We start from the raw sequence: 23,817 nt of genomic DNA, 5'->3' as shown, positions 1-23,817 counted from the left end.
AGCTATAACAGGTGTTCTTCTACTCTTTGAAAAGATTGAAAACAAATAGACAAAATACAGTTGGAAATGATCCATTGAAGGCCATTCTCATCTTCTGCTTCCAGATTTTTAAATATGAAACAAAAACGAGACAGAAACAATGATTTTGTTTTTAAACAGTCATAGATATTTATGGAGAAGGATAGTTTGGTGGACTTCATATGAAAATAAAGAATTTCAATCAGAGAGGGAGGTCAGCCACAGAAAACATTTACATTTTAAGAAATCAAATGTCTTTTTCTTTGTCATATCGCTGAACTGCATGGGATGATTAAAGCACAATTACATGTCTGAATGAGTTAAGGTCAAAACTAAAACATAAGCTTCTATAATGGATTGAAATGTTCAAATACAGTAATCAATTATTTCTGATTAATGACAAACATCAATAAAAATAAGTCATACACAGAGCTGTTGGTCACATCAAAATCCTCAGGAAATCTTATCAAATTGAACAAAAACTAAATTCTCAGTATCACCATTAGAGTTTTATTAGCTCATGCAGTAAAAAAAAAAAAATTAAAGCAAACAATATTTATTGATACTTTCATTCAACAAACAGTGAAGAAAATAGTAAAACTACCAATACAGACAGTTTTGGAAAATTTTAAACATTAACTGGGATTTACTATGACAACAATAAATTGTACTTCTTGTACTAAGAAATTGATCACCAAAAATATAGAATAAATTCCCAACCCCAATTTTCACATATTTCTTGAAATTTGACTTTGAGGAAAATATTTATCCACAATCAGAACTTAAAGTGAATTTTAGCATTTCTGTTAAAAAGCAACTTTCTATGACTTTCAGTTCCTCCTGTGTGGATTCCACAGCCATCACAACCTAAAGGTTTCCACCTTTGTGCATTCTCAGGAGTTTCTTAAAAATGACTTTAAAGTAGATTTTTCCCCACAAACAGATAAGGTTGGTCTTCCATGTGGATCTTCATGTGTCTCTTTAAACTAGACTTCAAGGCGAGTCTTTTTCCACAAATATCACAACTAAAAGGCCGTTCACCTTTGTGGCTTTTCATGTGTCTCTTTAAACTAGACTTTACGTTAAATCTTTTTCCACATTCATCACAAGCAAAGGCTTTTTCATCCTTGTGGATTCTCATGTGTTCCTTTAAATTAGAATTTGTGCTAAATTTTAAACCACATTCATCACAACCAAAGGGTTTCTGTCCTGTGTGTACTCTCATGTGTACGTTTAAATTAGACTTTAAGTTAAACCTTTTACCACAAACATCACAACCAAAGGGTTTCTCTCCTGTGTGGATCCTCATGTGTCTCTTTAAACATACCCCTAAGGAAAATGTTTCTCCACAATCATTACAGCTATAGAGTTTTTCTTGTGTGTGGATTCTCATGTGTTTTTCCAAATATGAGCTTACGGTAAATCTTTTTCCACAAACATTACAACCAAATGGCTTTTCTTCTGTGTGAACTCTCCTGTGTCTATTTAAAGATGCACTTAGGGAAAATCTTTTTCCACAATCCTCACAACAAAACGGTTTCTCTCCTGTGTGAACTCTCATGTGCTTCTTTAAATCTGAACTGGAGTTAAACGTTTTCCCACAAAAATCACAGGATTTCTCTCCTGTGTGGATTTTTACATGATTGTTTAAAGATGACTTTAAGGAAAATCTTTTCCCACAAAAATCACAATCAAAAGGTTCGTCACCAACGGGAATGTTTCCATCTTTGTCTAAATGTAATTTTTGATGACTGTCTTCAGTCGCAGAGTCTGACAATCGTCTATGCTGAGATTCATGATGGTTCCAATCATCATCATCATCATCATCGTCGTCATCATCTTCATCCTCCTCATCTTCCTCTTCAGTCTCTGAATGGCTCAAAGTTCCTCCAGGTGTATCTATATCTGGGTTCCTGCTGGACTCTGCTGCTCCACAGATCTCCACTTCAATTTCTGCTTTTATCTGGTCGCCTGAGCTGCTGGTTGGAAGATCTCCATTTTCTGTTTGGTGCTGATGAAGCTGAGACAACACTGGGGTCTCTTCATCATCCTCACTATTTACATAAACAATATTTAATGGTAGCCTTGAATAATCAGGCTCCTCTTTCACTCTGAGCAGCTCCTCTTCCTGACTGGAGCAGATTTTATTTTCCTCTTTTACGTCGAAAGGATCCACATCAGGACTCTGTTCTTCTGGAGGCTCTCCTTTAACATCTGCAGAAAACAAAGAAACACATGACATGCATTATGAACAACTTCAGAAAAAGTTTGTTTTTAACTGAATGAGGGAGAGAGGAGTAATTTGGATTTAATTGCTGTAATCAAAACATGAATACAAACAAAATACATTTAACAGATGAGAAATGCTTGAACATGTCTGCATGTGTGACTGATTAACTATTTCAAGCCAAATTAACATCTAACCATGTTATGCGAAGTGTCTTAGAGCTGATAACATTAAGAACAAGCACACACACACACACACGCACAGCCTTACTGCTGATCGGAGTTGCAGTAGATGGAAACCTGCCATCCGTCTCCTCCTTAACTCTGAGCTGCTCTCCTTCCTCACTCACACAGAGTTCCTCCTCTTCCTCCTTTATCTGGAGGAGCAGCGCCTCCTGCTGGTCCATATCAGCCTCTTTTTTAACATCTGCAGAACAAAAACATTACAGGCTTTATGAACAACTTTGACTTCATGGTCAGGGTGACACAAACATGACAGGATGAGTTTTCAGAATTCACAAATATATAAATTAATTATTTTAATAAATCTTATGTAATTTGATTTGAATAAGTATTATACTGTTTATATATATTTTTTTATTTTACTCTAATATATCAAAATTTGCAAAACTTTATATTTTTGTCTTATTAAATGCTTTAAAATATTTATCATTATTATTATTCTTCTTATTATTAACTTTTCCATGAGTAAAAACACTTGAACTGCTACTTTATAAACTTCATCCAAGGATAAAAATATCTTGACCTCTTATTTTAACTAGTCAGAATGTCAAAGCAGATATCTTAAATTATTCCAGATAGTCCGTGTGTAGCTCTGTCTGGTCAAATGTATTTTTAGATATCTAGATGTAATTACTGATAATCAGAGGAAACGGATTCTATGTTAAAATGGCTCCTCTACCGTAAATCACCAACTATTAGCGCATCGGAATCTACCTGCAACGTCGCAGCATGTATCGCGGCCTCGGCTCGCTTCAACGCAGTCAGATGAAGCTATTGCCGTTTTAAATCTCTAAATTATTAGTGAGCAGAAACTCCTGTTGATGTTCCTACATCCATCAGCTGGCTAAAAACGATCTATGAAGAAGGAAATGCACCAACCTGATGTGTGCAGCAGGACTCTGGTCTGGAAAACGTCCTCCATCTTGTGGTGTCTCTTCCTCCGCTGCTGGAGCTCCTCCTTCCGTCCAGCTGAGCCTCAAGCCGCAAACGTCCTCCCAGAGTTCTTCATCATCATCATCTGTTGCTACCGCTGCTCCTTCTCTCTTCCAGCTCCAGCGACGCTCCGCTGCTGACGAAACCTGAACAATGGAGGAAGAATCCTGAAGGGAGGACGAGGGGGCGGGGCCAGCGGAACCGGAAGTCCGGAACAAAAATTATAGTTCCGTTTTAACAAACATCCCGTTCAAAAATGAATATTTAGTGAAAATTAAAAAACTTTGGAGAAAAAAAGAAGGAATTTAATGTCATTTGTTCAACATAATAGATTGAGATTAATTCTCCTTGTAACTTCTGGTTATATTTATGGACATAAAATTTATTTAAAAAAACATTCACACATTTAGATTATTACTGGTATTGGCAGGAATTGAACTTCTACTATTTTGTTAGAGTTGCACTAACATGCCAACGACACCACCGGATCTTTAGCACCAAAGATTTCACTTTTCAATGTTTACTTTGAGAACAGTTGATAAAATAAGTTCACCTTCTAAATTCGGAGCAATTGAACCCACAATCTTCTTAGCTGATATTGACACAGTGACTCTTGAACTGGTTGTCATCCCACATTTATCTGTTTATATTCAATATTCATTTTAAAATTAAAGTTATGAGCTCACTGACTTCTTCTACATCAGCCACCACCTTTATGTTTGACTTCCTGATTCCCATGATGTGCCCCAAGGTTCTGTTCTTGGATAAGTTCATGGTGTTACTTTATTATACAATAATAAACTCTACCTTTATGCTGATTACATGGTTCTGTATTATTGTAGACTCCAATTAAATAAAATTAAAAAAAAAACTAAACTCCACATTTTTTATGGATTTAGAATTTATTCTGCAGATATTCTCAGGTTCTGCTCTCAGCTGCATCCAGGATGGAGGTCACGCTGTCCTTGGCTTCCTGCAGTAGCTCAGAAACTCTCCTCTGTGTCTGAAGGAGCGGCACAAACATCGTTTCAATGACCATGTTGGATGAAAGGTGAAAGGTCACCGTGTGACTTACAGCCAGTCTGAAGGCTTCGTCTGAGACGTCTTTCAGGTTGATCATGACGTTGTAGTATGCTCCAAAAACGGCAGTTTCCAGAGCTTTAGCTGCAACCTGGTGAACACGAACCAGATTCCAGTTCTGAGCAAAACTGATTCGGATCTAAAACCTTAAGAGAGAAGCTGCAGCTTTAACCTGAGCATCGGACTTGCAACCGATGTTTCCAAACAGAACCATCTGCTTCAGAGGCGGCCAGAGGACGCTGACCTTCTCAGCCAAAGCCAGCGGGACGCCGACCGCCCGCTTCAAGCCTTCCTGCATCGCCGCTTCTCTCCTGCAGGTGGAGACAAAACGCGCTCCAGAAAAACCAGACACACAGGCAGCAGCTAAAGACACGTTTCATCCAGACGGTCACCTGCTCTTCTCCTCGGCGGTGGACTTTGGCATTTTCAGCGCCACCTGAAACAGACATGATCGCTTTTTGAGGTAATGCACCACACAACCTGTAGGTGTCTCTGTTGGGTTGATTAATCCGGAGCATCAACAGGTGGCGCTGTCGGGTGGGAGCTGCTGGTACTCACCATGTAGCCGTTGAAGGCGGCGGAGTCGGTGTCCACCAACCCCAGCAGCTCGTTCATGGCCTGATGGAACGGAGGAATCAGCTTCCTCATTACTCCGTCCAGGTTCTCAAACTGCCTCTTTCCGTACGTCATCTGCCCCACCATGGCGCCCAGTGCTGCCCCCTACAGGACGCAGCGTAACACTTCCCCTTTAAAACACACAGACGGCTCCCTCTGCTGGACAATCTCTGAACACTCACCAGCGCGCCGACGGCGGCAGAAACAGACCCTCCTCCTGGAGCGGCTGTTCGCGCTCCAACGCTGCAAACAAACTGCTCCAGAGTCAGAGACACGAGCCCGCCCTCTTCCTGTGACCTCACCATGTACCTGTGCAGGTAAGACACGCCCACTTTAGCAGCGCTCGCTGCCTCTGCTGTGGTCAGGAGGGATGAACTCACTCAATGATCCTCTGCTTTGGGTTGAACGGACTCAGTGAATCCAGGCCCAGTTTACTGATCACCTGCAACCAACAAGATGAGGCGCTGATGAACGTCTATCTATGGCAAGCCGTTTTAACATAAAATCTGTTTTTCTTTAACTATATGTAATTACATTCTAGACAGATAGAAAATGCTTTTTGGCGAATCTAAACGATAATTTAAAATTCCTGCATTTACATTTTGACTGGCAAGAATAATAATTCAACATATATTCAATTATATATTGGTCAATCAAAATTTATTTTGGTTTTGTTGTTAAAAGTGTCACACATCCATAATTACCATAATATCTCTCAAACAGAACTATGACTTATGTGTCAAAAACACGCGTTTCCGAGTCATTATTTGGATTCAAGATATCTGCAATTTAATTTGCACTCTTCAAATCTATTTACATATTTTAAATAGTGACTAATCGGAACAAAAAGATATCTTGATTTTACTTTATGACAAGTTGAGATGTAATTGTAGAAATCTGAAATGTGTTCAGATGGTCAGTAATTCAATGCAGAAATGTCAAATTGAAGCGTTAGTAAATCTGACCCCATTTCTACTTGCCAGAACATAATTAGACAAATCTTAATTTAATCTAATGTAAAATGTCTGGAATGTGATTGTCTGGAACTGATTTTATCTTAAATCAGCTTGCCATAGTTTCCAAAGCCTCGTCCACTGACCAGCCGGACTTTGTGCTCCTCTTCGATGATGAAGAGCTGCTCTGTTTTCATGTAGAAGTGGGCGGCGTCCAGCAGAGCCTTCAGAGGAATCAGACCAACGATCTGGGAGCCGACCACAGGAAGCTTCAGCTCCTGGACACCACAAACAGGAAGTCAGTCAGACAGGAAGTGATGGGCGCTCAGGTCTGTAGTGACCTCAGTTGTCCTGACCTCAGCGACCCCGCAGATCGCCTGGTACACGGCGTGGAGCGGCGTCAGCTCAAAGTCCAGGATGTTGGTGGACACCTGGGCCAGGTTGGCCTCCTCCAGGTACCAGCCCAGACCCTGAACCTTCTCCAGGAGACCTGGCTGCTCAGAGGCAAACAGGAAGTTACCACATCTAGATGTACACACATATATATACAAGGCAAAGGTCTGCAAAATAAAACCAGATCGGAAATATACAGAAGAGAATTAAAGCCACTGGAGAAAAGAAATAGTTCTGAGATTAAAATCCTCCATTCCTCCATTGCATTTCAAACAAGAAAAACAACACAGAACCCAAATATAACAGGAATGAGTACAGAGTGGGCTTTTATTCTGAAGTTCCACCTTCAGGAAGTTGTATTTTTTAACTGAAATAATAATAAATGTTGTTTTGGTGTCCCACCTGGTCCTTGCCTCGGCCCTGTTCGCGGATGTCCAGGGCGATCCGATGAGCCTGCTCTTTGGTGCCGATCAGGTTCACGTTGTACGCGATCAGGAACTTACGAGCTCCGGTTACCGTGGCGCCCCATGACGGTACAAAGAGGGCGGGGCCAAAGTCAGGGGCCCACTCTTCACTTTTCAGCTGCCGCAGAAGAAGAAAGCTGATGGATCTGAGAGTTTGGACAGGAGGAAGCGGTGGGTCATCTCACCTTGTCAGGTAAAGCTTCGTACTCTCCGGATCGGACCGACGGGAGATTCCTCCTGGATTCAGACCGAGCCGCTTCTCCGTAAAGATACACTGAGGAGGAGAGATTTGGAAATGTGGACATTTCTCTATCATAAGAAATATTACAGATTAAAAAGAAGTGAAAAACTTTTAGAAAAATGTTGGACATTTCTGAGCTCCAAGAGTCAAAAATTTGCAAGACAAAAACTCAAAGTTTGAGTTGAAGCTCAGAAATTTTCAAGGAAAATCTTGGAAAATTCTAAGATCCAAAAATCTAAATTTTTAAAATTTCCTGAAAAAAATTTAAAAGCTCCAAAAGTCAAACATTTGTTAAAAGCAAACTCAGACATTTTTAAATTAAATTCACATATTTTCTAGGAAAAAAACAAGGAATTTTTCAAAGCTCCTATATTTGAAATTTTTTGAATTTTAGAAATTTCTGAGTTTCACAAGATTAACATTTATGACTTTTCACGCTCAAAAATTTCATTTTTTTCTAAAAAATTTCATTTTTTTCTAAAAAATTTCATTTTTTTCTAAAAAATTTCTGACAGAAATCTCAAAATTCTGAGTTTTTTTTCCAGCAAATGTTTGACTTTTCCTCAGAAATGTCAGGGATTTTTCTAGAAAATTTTTGAGATTGACCAAAAAATTGCTTTTTTTTTCTCAGACGTTTATGTCATTTTCAGCTCTGACATTTCCTGTTTTTCTCTAGAAAATTTCTGAAAATCTCAAAATTTCTGATGCTTTTCTCACAAATTTGCAACTTTTCAAGTTCAGACATTTTCAAGTTTCCTAGAAAGTTTCTGAGAATAATCTAAAATTGTCCCAGTATTTTGGAGTAACTTTACTCCTTATTTTTCCTTCCAACACTCGGTGGGATATTCCTCTTCCTGTCCTGCTGCGCTGTGGCCTCGGCTTCCTGTGACTCACCAGGAACATGCAGCGTCTCCGCCAGCTGTCGTCCAAACTGGTTGGCGCAGCGGACGCAGTCGTCCATGCTGACATTCTGGACGGGGATGAAGGGACAGACGTCCAGCGCTCCGGTGCGAGGGTGTTCCCCTGCAGCAGAAGCAGAGCGTTCCCAGTTCGGTTCGGTTCTGGACAGCGGCTTTGGACTCACACTGACCTGAATGTTTGCTCATGTCGATGAGGCTGAAGGCCCGGCGGGCGGCGTTCAGCGCCCCCAGCACCACCGCCTCCGGGGGGCCCACGAAGGTGTAGACAGTCCGGTTGGTGGAGGCCCCCAGGTCGACGTCCAGCAGGCTGCAGCCGGCGGTCTCAGAGATGGCGGCGGCGATGGCATCGATCACCTGAGCAGAGGAAGAGGAGCAGCTGCAGCTGAACCCAAACGGACCTCAGTCTGTTCACACAGGAACGGCTCACGGTCGTTACGACTGGAGGATTATAATTCTGTTTATGTTAAAGTCCAAATAAATAACAACATTCTCAGCTGTGTCAGTTATTTTGTTGGCGTATATAATAATCACATTTAAAGATTTAAAGAAAAAATCATTATCATGGACAGTTTCTATCTGATCTGTAAAGTTGAACTTTATCCAGACTGACAACAGATCCAGTCGTTACAGCAGAACCTGCAACGTGCAGATGGAGTCCTACCTTCTGGTCTCGGCCCTCAGAGAAGTTGGGAACGCACTCCACCAGCTGAGCCATGGCGTCTGCAGAGCCTGACCCCAGTCTGACCAGTACACCCACAGCTCAAACATTAACTGGGACCGAACCACTGGAGTCGCTCAGTCTGAAGGTTTGCTGCCCCCTGCAGACTGGTTAGCTTCTGTCCTGCAGGGGGCGCCAGAGAAATGGAGAAGCAGCATCCGTCAGGTCTGCATAATTTAAATGTTTGTGATCCAGACAGAAAGGGTCAGAGTTCACCAGTTCGACTTGTTTCTGTTTGACTGAACCTGCAGCCGCCAGAGTTCTGGACCTGCTCCAACCAGAACCGTTACATCAGAACCAGACGTAGGAGCATCTGCTGCTGACACGAGCCTCCCAGCAGAACTGGGTCAGAACTTATCTCACTGACTGGGTTCAAGTTCAAACTAGATTGGTGTCAAGCGTTTGTGCAGCACAAATTTGTGTTTCAAATATATTAATAAATGTTCCCAGAGGTCATGAAAGGTCAACCAGCTCCACCACTTTTATGAAATCAAACTAAATGTGTGTGCATCAACTTGGTTATGTTTGTGCTGCTTTTGTTTTGAAGTTATTCATGTAAGTTTAGGTCAAAATGTCGCCCGTCCCTCCAACCCAAATCTAACAAAATCGGTGTAAAACATTTTTGCAGCAAATATTTTTCTTTGTGCTTCTATCACTTTAAAAATATTAATGTTACCAGAGGTCATAAAAGGTCAACCTGCCCCTCCCCCCACACCTTCTTCAAATAAAACTAATCAACTCTGGAATATTTGTGCAGCAAAATTTTTGGTTTGTGCCACAGCACAAACATTTGACACAAACACTAATGGGTGATGTGGGGGGGCTGGTTGACCTTTAAACTTTAGTTAATATCTTCAAAACAAAACCAGTACAAATAAAATTTTAACAGCACAAATGCAGGAAAGTTCAAGGACACACATTTTGTTTGATTTTGTAAATGTCAAGGGGGGTGAGGGGGGGGACTAGTTGACCTCTGACGACCTCTGGACAATTTATTTTGAATATTGTAAAATGACAGCAGCACAAATGTGGTACAGACATTTGACACCAGTGTTTAATTTGGGTAAGGTGATGCGGGTGGTTGACCTTTAAACTTTGACTAATATCTTCAAAACAAAAGCAGCACAAACAAAAATCTTAACACTGCAAACGCAGCAGAGTTGATGGTGAACAACTTTGATTTCATAAAAGAGGAGGGCCTGGCTGACCTTTCATGACCTCTGGAAACATTTATTAATATCTTTAAAATCATAGCAGCACAAATGAAACTTTCTGCAGCACAAACGTAGTACAGCTTGTGTTTATGAGGTCATAGTTTCAGCACATTGTCCACATTGATGGACACGCTTCGACGGAGACCTACTGCCTCAGGTCAAGGATCTCCAGAGGAACCTAAACGCCTCCTGATCCGACCTGCAGCTTTTTCATGCATGTTGGAATATTTTCAGCATTTCGTGACAAACATTTCCTCTTTAGGTGATCGATCAGAGCTGTAAAGGTAAATGTATGTCCGACTTCGTCCTATAAATCCCGAGTCAGGCAGCAAAGTTATGGTCAGGTTATGGATGACTTGACCATAACTCCTAAATCACTGTAGGAGTTTTTCCCAACACTTCACATTCTTTATAGATGACGAATAAGGAAGCAGTTACAAAGACAACAGAAATCCACCTAATATAAAACGAAGCTGTGAAGAGGGAAAAATGATTAACTTAATAAAGACGCCTGGCAGCTTTGCAGCAGTTCTGGGCAACCTTTGATCAGCTGACCTGTCAATAAGCTGGGTATTTCCTCACCGACACTTCCTCCTGCTCTGCTCACTGATAGGGATTTTTTGGTATTATCATTTTGTTGTTACTTTAGTTTATATTCAGTCTAATGTTAGAGCAGTTTAAAATGTTCTCTTCTTTAGTGTGTGTATTAACTGACCTGGGGGTCACAGTTGCCTGTTCATCTTCAGGTGAAACAGTTTGACCGAGTTTTGAACCGGGCTCAGGCCGTAAATCAGATATCGCATCTGGAACTGGGTTGCTAGTTGTTTAGGTAAATTGTTTTACGACCTTTGCTTTGTTTAGGTAAATTGTTTTACGACCTTTGCTGTTTTTCCTCTGCTGTCTATCTCGCCTAGCCTCCCTCTTTGAAGTTTGAAAATAAAAGACAAGCTCTACCCAAAGATCTTCAGAACGCTCTGTGAACAGCTCTGAGAAGCAGTTGACAGAGTCTTCTCCTTTTGCTGCAGAAGCTTTGTCATAAAATATATACGTTGTCTGTGGTTCTTTTATGTAGGTTCTAGGAAAATACCTATCATTTTGGTGCCGAAACCCGGGACCTCTCATACCGACCGCTGTCAGGCAGAGGAAGACGCGCTGAATCCGTGCACGGCCAGAGTCAACTGGACCTGGAAAGAAAGACCCAGGAAGCAAAATTCTTCGCTGGGCCGGCGACACATGTCCGACTTTGTCTGCCAACGGCGGAGTGACGAGATCCAACCGGACAGTGCGAAAACTACAGAAACGTAAGTGAATTTTAAAATGTTTCAAACGAATGATACTAAATTAAAGTCGACATAAATAAAGGGTTGGAGTCCCAGTTGCAACTAAAATGCTAAGAATTGAGGTTTGGAATCCCAGTTGCAACTAAATGCTACTAAATTGAGGGTTGGAGTCCCAGTTGACATTGGCACTTGATTCAACTAAATGCTTTTGGGTTGAAGTCCCTGTTGACGTCGTTTCAACTAAACAAAGGAAAGGCTCTCAGAGCCTCCTGTTTTTGGGAGACCCCTTAAGGGTAAGTCCTCAGGCGGATAGGAAGCTTGTCATTGCTGAGTGGTTTTGAGTTTTTGATGGGTAAAAAATGACTGGTGCTGAGTTTTCTGAAAGTACAACTTACAAGGCAAAAACAGATAATGTTGCGCTAAATCGTAGAGTCATTACTGTGCTTATATTGCTGGTTTGCTACTGCTGCTTTGTGTGTGTGAGAGTGATTGGAGGTTTAAATACCGCTCTGTATTTTACCTCATATAAAACAGTGGAATTAAGCAGCAAACCTCTTGTGGATGCAATAGGCAAGATTCTCCCACTCGAAAGAGTCGAAGCGGGGAATACCACAACAAGGTATTTTAATTGCTGGCCCACTGAAAAGATCTCCAGTTCATAGGACTCCCTAGGAGTCAACGAACCTGGACCAAATTTAAATAAATTCAAATAAATAATATTTTCAAGCTGAAATTGCAAGTGTTTTTAATATGGGAATTAAACATTCTTGTAATTCCTCACTTATTGAGGGCCCCGATGGGGATGAAAAGTACATGCTGTCCAGGTTTCCTGGTAGCACTGTACACATGAAAAAATGGAGAAAGAAATACAAAATAGATGGAAAGCTAAAAATCGATCAATGGCAAACAATTGTGGGAATTTTGGAGAGTAGTGTAGAAAGAAAAATGGGAATAAAAAAATCTAAAAAGGAGAATGAGCTGAGGTGTGCTAAATTATGGTTAAATGAATCTAAAAACTTAATTATAGAGACGGAAGAAAATAAAGTAATTCCAAGCACACGGAATGCTGCAGCGGTGCAGGGAGAGCAAGCTCCTGCAGCCACCTCTCCCCTGGCTGCTTCAGCAGCTCCGTCTGCCCCAGTATCAGCCGCTGCTGTTCCAGCAACACGACTGTATCCCTCCCTAGAGGAAGGGACACAAAACTTATATATCTTTAGACCCTGTACCTTAGAAGAGGTCAGGAAAGCTGTGAAAGGATCAGATGTTTTTCACCTGGATAAATTTGGAAGTTTTTATACCTCTGCCTTTTCCAACAACCGGACAAAAGGCCGTGGAAGAGACAGAGGCAGAGGAAGTCACGATAGGCGACGACCCCAAAATAACACCCCACAAAATCCACGGTATTCAAATGGCTGCTGGATTTGTGGCAATATTGGTCACTGGGCAAGAAACTGCCCTTCAAAGAATGTTGCACGGGGCGACAAGAGGGGTGGTGGAGTGAGGAGACCACAAATAGGAGAAATCTTCAGCATAATCAGATTTTACCACACCCCAAAAACACAAACCCCCAGTCCAAATTGATGAAATGCTAGAGACATGTGCATGCAGTTTAAGACGTTAAGTAAAACCATAAAAGAAATTGAATTCCTGTAAGAAATCAGTGTATGCAAAATAATTTTTAATGCTACTAAGAATTAGGTAAACCTCACAAGTGAGAAATTTGTTTTAAGAAATACTGATGTTTGTTTTGTTTTTCTTTTTTGAGCATTCCTACACCTTTAAAGAAAGACCAGTAAAGAGAGGTCTCACTGAAATAACAACATGGGAACAACTTCTTTGTATGCTAAATTGGAATCATGACTTTCCTGAAGGAGGAGAAGCAGGAAAAATAAAACTAAATAATAAAATTCTCCTCAGAGAACAATGTTTAATGTATAGCGTCGTAATTAGATTATAAAACCAACTTGGTGAAACGATCCTCTGGCTTCTATCTGGAGGGGTCAGCGGTCAGAGTAAGGTACCGACCTGGACATTAACCAGCCTCGTAAACTCTCTTAGGCCTTGAGAGGAGGGCTGCCCGCTGACTTCACAGTCTGCAGCACTGAGATCAACAAATTTAGAGAAATCCATTGTTCTCTGGTGAGACGTGTCTTAGATGAAGTTAACTTAAACGTACATTCTACATTTTTCAAGTTAATGGTGAACATGATGAAAGAGACTACAGCTTATAACATGTTTCATGTTTATATGTGTTTGAATAAGGAAATGGTTTATGACTTCTTAAAAAGTTGGATAAGTGGCTAAAAACTATACGATGAAAAGCAAGCAAACACTAATTGACTCTTATTTGCTTCTTTCCTTTTCCTCTGTCTGAGCCTCGCTGCGCTGCGTCTGACCTCTGACCTCAGCTCAGATCTGTCCTGCCAATCAGATAACGTCCCTCCTTCATCACCAGCTAGTTGATAAAGAAGCGAAAAAGGACAGGACGATTTCTACCAACTGGACACTGAAGGCAATAAAGTGTCCACTGGTCCTAATTCCTTGACATCTGGGAACTGCCATGCAGCAAAACTACTGTATGGAGTCCTGCTAGACGTTTGGAAAAAGAAAGCAAACTGAACTGTTTGCCGCTTGTTTCATTGGTGGACAAAGGGACGGTCTGGACAACTTATAAATAATCCAACACCGGCAAGTTGGACTGACAGGGAGCAGGAGAAGGGACAGAGGGGGGACCAGCTGCAGCGACGCCAGCAGCAGGAGCCGGAAGCGAGAAGTGAGACAGGAGAAATGCGAGATAAGTTATACACACACACTGCTGTGACACACACTGCTACTGTAATGAGGACTTGCTTGCTTACTTACTAGCAGGAAGGACTTATCTATTTAGAAAAGAACATTTTGAAGGTTTTTAGGTACAGTGTTAGATAAAATCGTTCATTTTGTACCCATTAACTCAGTCCTTAACAGAAGGACCAATGATCCTCTTAGGGCCCACGAGCCGTAGATTGGGAAACTGTGAAGGAAAAAAACTGTAATGGTTAAAAGTTAAGAAAGAAAAAAAAAAAAAACTGAGTGTGATACGGCTAAATTACACCAACTAAAAATTATTGGATTCAAAACTAATAATGATTTGCAAGTGTTTTATTTTCTTTGAAATATATACAAGTTTGGAACTAAATTAAACATCTCTAAGTGTTGAAATTAATTGATATTGCAGTGTTGAAATACTATGAAGTATTTCTTTGCATTTAACTGAAACACTTAACTTAGAGTTTAATTATATAAAGACTCTATAAATTGATTGGGATTGTGTTTGTGTGTTTTATATTGGGATGAATGACAATTGTTTTGAGAAGAGAGAAATTTTACTGCTAAATTGAGTAACGGATGAAATTATTGACCATTTAATTTTTTATAAAAAACTTACATTGTTAACTTGTCTGAAATGCGAGGTTAAGAGAAAATCTGAGACTTTAAGCAACCTTGTAAACGGCTACTAAAAACTGATGATTGTGATTAAAAGCAATATTTTCTAGACTTCAGTCTAGAACATTTTAATCCAGATTTGATTGATAGTCAATAGATTCAAAAAGAAAAATCTTGAATTAGAGGATATGATATTTGTTTTGAATTAAAGGATTTGAGGTTTTGGTTTAATTTCAGGATGGTCATTTTTATTTAGAAAGAGTTATGCTTTGATAAATTTGATAACATCTACAGGGAAACCAGTCACCCATGCATCCTTGCTTAAGAATCTTTTGCAGGCCATACATTTACCAGCTAAACTAGCAGTTTGTAAGTGTGCAGCGCACACCACGGGACAGGATGAGGTTTCAAATGGCAATAGATTAGCTGATAAAGTAGCAAAGGAAGCTGCAACTGGGAGGCATGGGGGAGACAATTTCTCAATACAGATAGAAGATCCTCAAGTAATAGACAAAGCTGTGTTAAAAGACATGCAAGATAATGCTCCAAACGCAGAAAAACAATTGTGGATAACTAAAGGGGCGACACTGAATGATGATAACATTTTTTCAGTAAATGGTACGCCGGTCCTTCCAAAATCTCTATTTAGAGCAGCAGCAATTTTGACACATGGGACTTGTCATGTGTCAACAGGGGGGATGATCTCTATGCTACAACAGCATTTTACTACAACAGCATTTTACCACATATGGATTAAATTCTTACGTAAAAAAATTTTTTTGTACTGCATGTCCAGTCTAGTGACAATGGGCCACATTTTGTAAACCAGGTAGTACAAAACATGGCTACTCACTTAGGAATGACATTAAAGAATCACTGTGCCTAACACCCCCAGAGTGCAGGATTGGTGGAAAGAACCAATGGTACTGTGAAAAGCAGATTAAGAAAATGCATGGCAGACACTGACCGACCCTGGCCAGAATGTTTAGACTTGGTGAAGCTCTATATGAGAATCACCTCAACAGCAGATGGTCTAACACCTTTTGAAATAATTTATGGGAGAGCTTACAGACTGCCTCTGTTTGCTCCTGACTTACAGAAAGCTGATGAAGAACAAACATTAGCAGATTATATGATCAGGATCCTGAAACAGAAAGAGGTGTTAAATGCAAATTTACTGCCGTCTGACTGTTCTCCTCTACAGGAAATAAATAAAACCACCCCCATCCAGCCAGGGAACTGGGTCTACATAAAGGTCATCAAAAAGAATGGGGCCAGCCCACGCTGGGAAGGACCCTTCCAGGTGTTGATGACCACACCAAACAGCCGTAAAGATTGCAGCTGGATACATCTCAGTCACTGCAAGCTGCAGAGAGTGTTTGAACCCCTAAGTAGGCGGAGGGAGGAAGACCGGACTTCAAAGGGGGGCTATTTTTTAGGGTAGCTCGTCTCAAACCCGGTGAAGAAACGCTTAAGATTCCCCCGTCTTTAGGTTGGGGGTTCTGACATCTCTGTGTGCCGAGCAGCAATGGGGACTCCATATACCAGATGGATTTTCTACTGTGCTGTGACTGCAGCATGTTTGATGTTTGGAGGAGGACGTGAGCCTGAGGTCCACAAACACGACTACAGCACCAACCTGTGGTGGAAACTAATGAATAGAACCGCGTATGAGGGACATGCTGTGAACTGCTACGTGTGTGCGCAGCTGCCGGTTTCTATTCACAACTCAGGCCTCCGACCAGGTGACATTACTGACAACAAACAGATGTGTCTCTATGTTCTAAGCACCAGACCACGGCGCGTCCCACCCCTAAGGGGAGACAGAGCGCGCGAGAAGGACTATTCAGCTGACCTCCGAATGGGAGAGGCTGTGCAAGGTCTGTTTGGATTTTTAAATTGTTCACTCGCAGACGATGTACTTCCTTTTGCATCATCTCAACAAACTGTATGGAAGATACCAGAGATCATTTCATTAGCAGGAGCTAAACCAGGATCTCTGGGGAACTGTGTCTACAATAATGGACATGTTATTCTAGGGACGTTACCTTGAAACTTGTGTAACAAAGTTTACACCTACTGCAAACCGACACAGGATTTCATCGACTGCACAGCCTGCAGGGGTCAAAGGATGACTCCACACTGCAAAGTCTGGAAGGACAATCCAGACTGTAACGACTTGTTTCAGGAGAGGAGTTTCAACATCACGCATAAGACAAAAGAGAAAACAGGAGACAACGCTGTGCAGTGCCATAGTGCCAAGAGACTATGGTTCACGGGTGATGGCAGACTGGTACTTCCTGTACCCGATTGTATTCATCAGGAAAGGACGACACATTCTGGCTGCCCGCTCCAAGCGTGAAGTTATGCCTGAGGTCAAACGCTAGGGAGACCTCACAACAGACACTGGAGTTCCATGGGAATTCAGGACTTGGACCGGAGGAGAAAAGTTCATGCAGAGCATGTTTCCAGGAGTTGGATTAGGACAGGGTCGAAGCCACGTTGAAACTAACAGACATGGATCACTGCGACTAATCAACATCACATACCAGCTGGCAAATGGCACCGCGAAAGAGCTGACTGAACTGAGAAACATGGTTATGCAAAATCGTGTTGTTCTGGATTTCCTCACTGCCCCTCAGGGTGGGGTCTGCAAAATTATTGGCCCGACGTGCTGCACTTTTGTGCCGGATGAAACAGGAACTGGAGGAACTATTTCTGATGCTCTATATGAGCTGGAAGACCTTAAAAAAATATATATATGTGGAGAGTGGAACACGCGGCTCATCCTTTTTTGATTTGTTTTCATGGCTCACGTCTGGTCTATGGTGGACTTTACTGTTAAAGCTCGTGACACCTATTCTGATTGTTTTGGTTCTGTTCTGTCTTTTTACGGGTTGCATTATTCCTTGCCTACGAAGTATGTTGTTTAAAACAATTAACACAACTGTTGTCAGTTATCAGCTAGCGAAGGCATCCTATGAGACAAATGAAGAGGACTTGTTTCGAGATTCTGACGATTTTCTGAACAATGATGATGTTCTGTAATCAATAAACAGATTAATTCATTTGCTGAATGATTCCTACACCGAAAATGTGAAAACAAGTGGTGTTGGTGATGAGAAAACTGCATTTGATTTTTTTTCTGTTTCTTTCTTTTGTTTTTGTTCATTTCATTTATTCATTATGTTCTTTGTGTAGTTTTTATGTTTAGACTAGGAAAAAATATATATATCTTGTATTTATTGGTACTATTTTATTTCTTTTATTTTCTATGCTTGGTTTTTGAATGAGGTTTATACACATGGTAAAATGATAAAAAGGGGGGAATGATAGGGATTTTTTGGTATTATCATTTTGTTGTTACTTTAGTTTATATTCAGTCTAATGTTAGAGCAGTTTAAAATGTTCTCTTCTTTAGTGTGTGTATTAACTGACCTGGGGGTCACAGTTGCCTGTTCATCTTCAGGTGAAACAGTTTGACCGAGTTTTGAACCGGGCTCAGGCCGTAAATCAGATATCGCATCTGGAACTGGGTTGCTAGTTGTTTAGGTAAATTGTTTTATGACCTTTGCTTTGTTTAGGTAAATTGTTTTATGACCTTTGCTGTTTTTCCTCTGCTGTCTATCTCGCCTATCCTCCCTCTTTGAAGTTTGAAAATAAAAGACAAGCTCTACCCAAAGATTTTCAGAACGCTCTGTGAACAGCTCTGAGAAGCAGTTGACAGAGTCTTCTCCTTTTGCTGCAGAAGCTTTGTCATAAAATATATACGTTGTCTGTGGTTCTTTTATGTAGGTTCTAGGAAAATACCTATCACTCACCTTAAGGCTTCAGACATGAACGCTTGGAAACTGTGAACCCCCAGCAGTCTGCAGCATGGAGGCCTGGTTCTGCGTCGTCCTCACGTTGGGTAAGAAAACATCAACTTCTTTCCTGTTGTGCTGCAGTTAATCTGTCACCAATAACAGAGTCGCTCAGTTACTCACATCAGCCTTTAACTTTCTGTTCAACTTTCACTGGACTTCTCACAGGATAGTCAAAGTCTTGTGAGAATCAGCAGTTTGGATGTTGGCGTCATCAGAAACCTCTCCAGATCTTTGCAGAACATTTAGGCTGCTTTTACTTTTAACATTTATTTCATTCTGCATCGCTAGACAGTTTATTAGGAACGCTTCACTCAGAAGAGATAAAAATGAGGTTCATTTCCAAACATTTTCACCTTGTTGGTCATTCATCTATAAATGTCACAGTTTAAAACTAAATATTTAGAGTGTAGTTCAATATTTAGTTTCAAACTAAATATTTTGTTAGTGAGCAAAGTATTTAGTTTGAGCAGACCCAGCTTTTGTTTTCATACTTCTGCTTACTGTCATGCTAATTAGCATATTAGCTAAACATTTAGCTCTGAGTTAGTTCAATATTTAGTTTGTAAACTAAACATTTAGCTACTAAATATAAGTTCACAGCTAAATATTTTGTTTGGAACTAAACTATTAGCTTGCTCACTAAATATTTATGGAACTAAATATTTATCTTGCAAACTAAATATTGTACTTGCTAACTAAATATCTAGTTGGGAGATAAATATTAGCTGCTAAACTAAATGTTTAGCTTTCTGACTAAATATTTAGTTTGGAGCAAAATGTTTAAATTGGAGCTAAAATTTAAGCTGATAAATATTTTCTTGCTAATTAAATATTTAGTTTGAAACTGACATTAATAAATGTATGAATAAGACGGTAAAAAAATGACTTGAAAATTAATCACATTTTTTCCCTATAACAGCCTCTTGTACATTTCTGGTTGTGTAACTTTACTAATAGAACCCACTGATCCATATGGTTCTGTTTCATGTTATAAAACTGGTTACAGCGAGTTGTAGCTAATGTTGTAGCTGGTGAGTTAATTATAATAAAACACAACTAAAGTTAAGTTTTTAACGCCTTTTTTCTACTTGAGCAGACAGTTTGGACTGAGCTGAGTTTAGACGTTATTTCCCAGAGTTATGGGGACAATAAATGTTCATGTCTCTCTAAGAGCCAGATTGTGGTTTTCTAAAGGTTTAGGAAGCTACTTTAATAAACTTATAAACTGTTTGTTGCTTTCCTTTGAAAATAAATTAATTTTTAATTTGATTAGAGGTTTCAATAAACTCTTAGACTTCATTTAACTCAGATATTTCCATGCAGCCCAATCGAGGTCAGTAGACTGGTTGGTTCTTACTCCCTGCATGACGTTTATCAGCCTCAGGCTGAGTTCAGTTATTACCTTCAGGTTTATCTCATTAACACAACGAACAATAATACGTATATTTTCTTCCAGTTGTTCCTGCACCTAACTCTGCAACAACCACACCTGGACCTACTACAGATTGGTCTACAGCTGCTACTGCATCACCTCTGGAGCCCACAACTAATGCAGCTGCCACCATGTGGACTAACGACACGACCAACTCATCCAACATCACTGACACAACAACTGAAGGGTTTTATACAACAACTGAAGCAACAGAGAGAACTACGTACCATATCACACCAGAGACGGAGGCTCCTGATACTACTACTACTACTCCCATTACTACAAGTACTACTCCCATTACTAGTAGTACTACTACTCCTACTAGTGCTCCTATCACTACTACTAGTACTATTACTACTCCCACTATTTCTACTACTACTGCTCCCATTACTACAAGTACTGCTCCCATGACTACTACTAGTACTACTACTACTACTGCTCCCATTACTACAAGTACTGCTCCTATTACTACTACTACTACTACTCTCAACACTACTACTACTACTCATCCTTCCTATACCAATACCAGTACTACCACCACCACCACCACCACCACCACTCCTCCCACTGCTGCTCCACTGATCTGTATCAATGGGAAAGTCGAGGACGGCGTCTGTGTCTGTTTTGATGAGTGGACTGGCGAGACGTGCTCACAGGGTAAGACCTGTTGGTGTCTCAGTTTACCGTCTTTAAGGATGGAGGAACAGTTTGATTCTTGGTTTATGTGAAAACAGAAAAGTAGTGATACTTGATAAGGAGTCAGAAGGTCAGAGTTCAGTACGCAGAGATGGATCCTACACATTGGATCCAAGTGTCTTACCTGGGCTGGACAGAAACAGAACCGGACTTTGGCTCAGTGACCTAAACTCCTCATTCAGATGACGATGAGAGAACCAATGATGTAGAAGTTCAGATCTAAACCTGGGAGGCCTCCTGTAGAGGAGAGTTCTCACAAAGCCAGAAGGAGCTTTAATTATTTTGGGGCGTTCTCCCAAATAAGTTATGGGAGTTTTAAAAATATTTCATTTTCCCTTCTACATCATCGTTTCCCCACATTTCTTGCTATTTCTGGTATTTCCAGGGCAAAGTTAATCGTCTTTATCATCTTCTTTTTCCAGCAAATTTCTGCAATCAAGCAACTTTAGGGAAATTCAGATTTCCAAAGACAGCCATTGGTTGGTTTGCATACTCAAAGGAGCAATGTGACAAAAATACAGCTGGAGGTACGCATAACATCCACATATTAGATGGACCTCAGTCTTCCTCTTCTTGCATAATTTTAAATCCCAACATGTCCTCTCTTCCCCTCAGCCGGTAAACCCCAGGCTTCTACCAGATGTTCGATCAGAAATGGAAAACCTCAGTTTGATGACCCACCGCGGGTCCTTCGATGTGAACAGACGCTCAGCGACATACAAAGAAACGTGAGAATATCAGCATAACCAGTTTGATCAGAGGAACTGAAGATTTCATCGTGAAGTATTTGTTTTGTCTGCCAGCTCACCAGTTCTGCAGACTTGGAGGTACTGGCATCCAGCGCTCAGCTTCTGACGTCCAGACCTGCAGATCTGAAACCTGAAGACGTCACCGTAGCAGCTCAGATTGCCAACACGTTGCTGCTGTCGCCAAATGCCTCAGAGGTAGGAAATTCTGACAGGACAACGGCCAATGAACATGGCTTCATACCGCATGGATGGACCCTCTGACCTGGCACTGAGTCCAGAGTTCTGGTTCTTGTTTCCAGACCGTCAGGGTGGCAGCAGTCGCCACTGTCAGCCAGCTGCTCAATGCTGCAGAGTCCGATGAGAAGAAGGAAACCAACACGTCTCAAAGGTAAACAAGCATCGATTCTGTACTTCCTACTGGGTCAGCCGCTCAGACTGTGGAAAACAGGACGGCATCTTCAATACTCCGTGGTTTAGAATTGGTTTGGTCAAAACAGGACCAGAGTGATCAGTGAAACCACCATGTGGATAGTTTGGATGTCCAGGTAAAGATGACCATTTCAAAACTCAGTCAGAACCTGGTGGTTCGGTGTGTTGAACAAACCGTATGGTTGACAGAAACATGGAAACTTGCCAATGTGTTCGAAGCAGTCTGGAACTGACCAAAGAAACCAGAACTAAAGCCTTCAGGCATCAGATCCTTGATCAGGTTGGCCAGTAGATGAGGAAGGTGAACATGTTGTCAATTATTCCTTTACTGCACAAGCTAAAGTTTTGATTCAGAGCTGCTGTGGTACCAAACGTCTGATGGTGTTACATCTTTAATGTTGGTGTTACCTTCCATTTGATCCGTTTCTCGTGCTCAGCTTGACGCAGACTCTGGATCAGCTTTCTGTGAACCTCAGCCTGACCAACAACACACCCCAGCTAGTCCAACCAAACCTGGTGGTCCAGTCGGCTCAGATTCCTGCGTCGGACACCCAGGGAGTCCAGTTCACCGCCTTGGCAGGTCAGTAGGTCTTTGCATCCCCTCAGTAGAGCCTGGAGCTTTGATGATTCTGGTGTGAGTGCTGATAAATGTAGCCAGAAATGTTTTATTCCCTCTGATTTCCATTAACAACACCTTCCTTTGAGCCGACTTGGTGACTTTGAACCCACTCAAACTTCTTGCTGCATTCAGGACTGTCTGGCAGTTTTGTAGCCAATAGAATTCGGTTGAACACCAACGTGTCAAAGGTCACCGTGGACAATGGTTTTATCGCTGACGCTCTGGTTTACATCCGCTTCCCATCAGGTGGGTTCTCTGCATTAGAGGACATTTAACCTCCTTTTAGCAACAGCTGACCCTAGATTTGTTCCTCTACCATCAGGCAGGAGGGCTGAAAGGCTCCAGCAGGGGTCCAACGTCTCTCTGGGCTTCGTACTCTACCAGAACAGCCGATTCTTCCCGTCGAGGATCTACAGGAGACGGCGGGCCAGCCTCAGGGTCCTGTCAGCCAGCATCGGGGGTCCAGACCGCAGCGTGGTGGCGGAGACTGTGGAGATGCAGTTCAGAGTAACGGTACAAAAACCAAAACCACTTCATCTTTACTGGGATCAGCAGATGTGTGAAGGAAGTTCTTTTTCCTGCTGTTCCAGCTGCCAAATAAAACCTCTCTGCACGATTTCTCCTGCGTCTTCTGGGACTACGGCAAGCAGGACTGGAACACCCACGGCTGCCGCAAGGGGAACACTTCAGACGGAGTTCTCAGGTGTTCCTGCAACCACACCACCAACTTCGCAGCTCTCTGGGTGATTTCCACACTCCAAAACCAGAACAGTTCAGCTTTTCTTCCAGGATTTAAGGTTCTGAACAAATTTGTTTCAGTCTTTCAGAGAGAACTATGAGTACGCAGAAGCCCTGGGTGTGCTTTCCATCGTGGGTCTGTCTTTCTCCATCCTGGGCTTGGTTATCACCATCATCCACCACCTGAAAGAGACGTAAGACCATGCTAGGTGGCTGCTGCAGTTCAGTGGTTCTCTGGTTAACGAAGAGCTATAATCTGAGCCCTAACGTGAGGAAACCACAACAGATGTCTGTAGATGTCGATAGAGACCAGAGACCAGTAGTGTGCTAAAAAGCCAGCTGCGCTAATCCTGCACTAACTAACCATAAATATTAGTTTAGCAAACACTAAAGTGCTGCACTAACATGGTAACTAGCAGAGGCTAACAATAAAGTGCTATACCAATATAATAATTAGCAGAGGCTAGGCTAAAGAAGAATTTTTAACAGTTGCTAACCAAAACTTCAACACAGATGCCAAACTTCTTTCAACTAACACTTCACAAATTAGCTAACCAAATTAAG

General features: G+C 41.4%; 2 protein-coding genes and 2 long non-coding RNA genes across 5 annotated transcripts; 2 read left to right on the top strand and 2 right to left on the bottom strand.

Moving 5' to 3' along the window:
* Window positions 1–143: 143 nt before the first annotated feature.
* Window positions 144–3,629, bottom strand: LOC145553984 (uncharacterized). Of its 2 annotated transcripts, none has more exons than XM_081613179.1 (3): window positions 3,367–3,628; window positions 2,516–2,671; window positions 144–2,232 (listed from the first exon to the last, which is right to left on the bottom strand). In XM_081613179.1, the coding sequence occupies exons 1-3, from the start codon at window positions 3,407–3,409 to the stop codon at window positions 935–937; spliced, it is 1,497 nt and encodes a 498-aa protein (XP_081469305.1). In that variant the 5' UTR covers window positions 3,410–3,628; the 3' UTR covers window positions 144–934. The 2 variants fall into 2 exon arrangements, with proteins under 2 accessions (XP_081469305.1, XP_081469309.1); XM_081613183.1 differs by having other exon boundaries at window positions 2,118–2,232; window positions 2,508–2,671; window positions 3,367–3,629.
* A 680-nt stretch (window positions 3,630–4,309) lies between these two features.
* On the bottom strand, window positions 4,310–18,666 carry ftcd (formimidoyltransferase cyclodeaminase). Its single transcript, XM_081613129.1, has 15 exons — window positions 18,546–18,666; window positions 8,748–8,927; window positions 8,257–8,440; window positions 8,061–8,189; window positions 7,111–7,199; window positions 6,864–7,043; window positions 6,425–6,562; window positions 6,215–6,346; window positions 5,496–5,557; window positions 5,298–5,424; window positions 5,059–5,220; window positions 4,893–4,936; window positions 4,673–4,811; window positions 4,496–4,591; window positions 4,310–4,423 (listed from the first exon to the last, which is right to left on the bottom strand). The coding sequence occupies exons 2-15, from the start codon at window positions 8,799–8,801 to the stop codon at window positions 4,340–4,342; spliced, it is 1,620 nt and encodes a 539-aa protein (XP_081469255.1). The 5' UTR covers window positions 8,802–8,927; window positions 18,546–18,666; the 3' UTR covers window positions 4,310–4,339.
* LOC145554101 (uncharacterized) lies at window positions 18,556–21,229 on the top strand. Its single transcript, XR_014090142.1, has 3 exons — window positions 18,556–18,634; window positions 20,047–20,679; window positions 21,141–21,229. It is a non-coding gene; the product is annotated as an uncharacterized LOC145554101 (long non-coding RNA).
* Window positions 21,230–21,342: 113 nt separating this feature from the next.
* On the top strand, window positions 21,343–22,471 carry LOC145554100 (uncharacterized). The gene is made up of 4 exons (XR_014090141.1): window positions 21,343–21,446; window positions 21,522–21,662; window positions 21,767–21,855; window positions 22,334–22,471. It is a non-coding gene; the product is annotated as an uncharacterized LOC145554100 (long non-coding RNA).
* The last annotated feature ends 1,346 nt before the right edge of the window (window positions 22,472–23,817 follow it).

The sequence above is a fragment of the Poecilia reticulata genome, chromosome 2, assembly GCF_904066995.2.
Source record: "Poecilia reticulata chromosome 2, P_reticulata-male-v2, whole genome shotgun sequence".
Classification (NCBI taxonomy): domain Eukaryota; kingdom Metazoa; phylum Chordata; class Actinopteri; order Cyprinodontiformes; family Poeciliidae; genus Poecilia; species Poecilia reticulata.
The sequence above is the reverse complement of the archived record's forward strand: the minus strand, read 5'-3'. Positions and strand labels throughout refer to the sequence as shown.

Bases quoted from the DNA above. Each gene is read 5' to 3' on its own strand.
- LOC145553984 (XM_081613179.1), bottom strand. From the start codon at position 3,409: ATGGAGGACGTTTTCCAGACCAGAGTCCTGCTGCACACATCAG. The intron at 2,672-3,366 runs GTTGGTGCATTT...TTTGTTCTGCAG, and splicing joins AGTCCTGCTGCACACATCAG to ATGTTAAAAAAGAGGCTGAT. The intron at 2,233-2,515 runs GTAAGGCTGTGC...TGTTTTCTGCAG, and splicing joins TACTGCAACTCCGATCAGCA to ATGTTAAAGGAGAGCCTCCA.
- ftcd (XM_081613129.1), bottom strand. From the start codon at position 8,801: ATGGCTCAGCTGGTGGAGTGCGTTCCCAACTTCTCTGAGGGCCGAGAC. The intron at 8,190-8,256 runs GTCAGTGTGAGT...CTTCTGCTGCAG, and splicing joins CGACATGAGCAAACATTCAG to GGGAACACCCTCGCACCGGA. The intron at 7,044-7,110 runs GTGAGATGACCC...CTTCTGCGGCAG, and splicing joins ACGAAGCTTTACCTGACAAG to CTGAAAAGTGAAGAGTGGGC.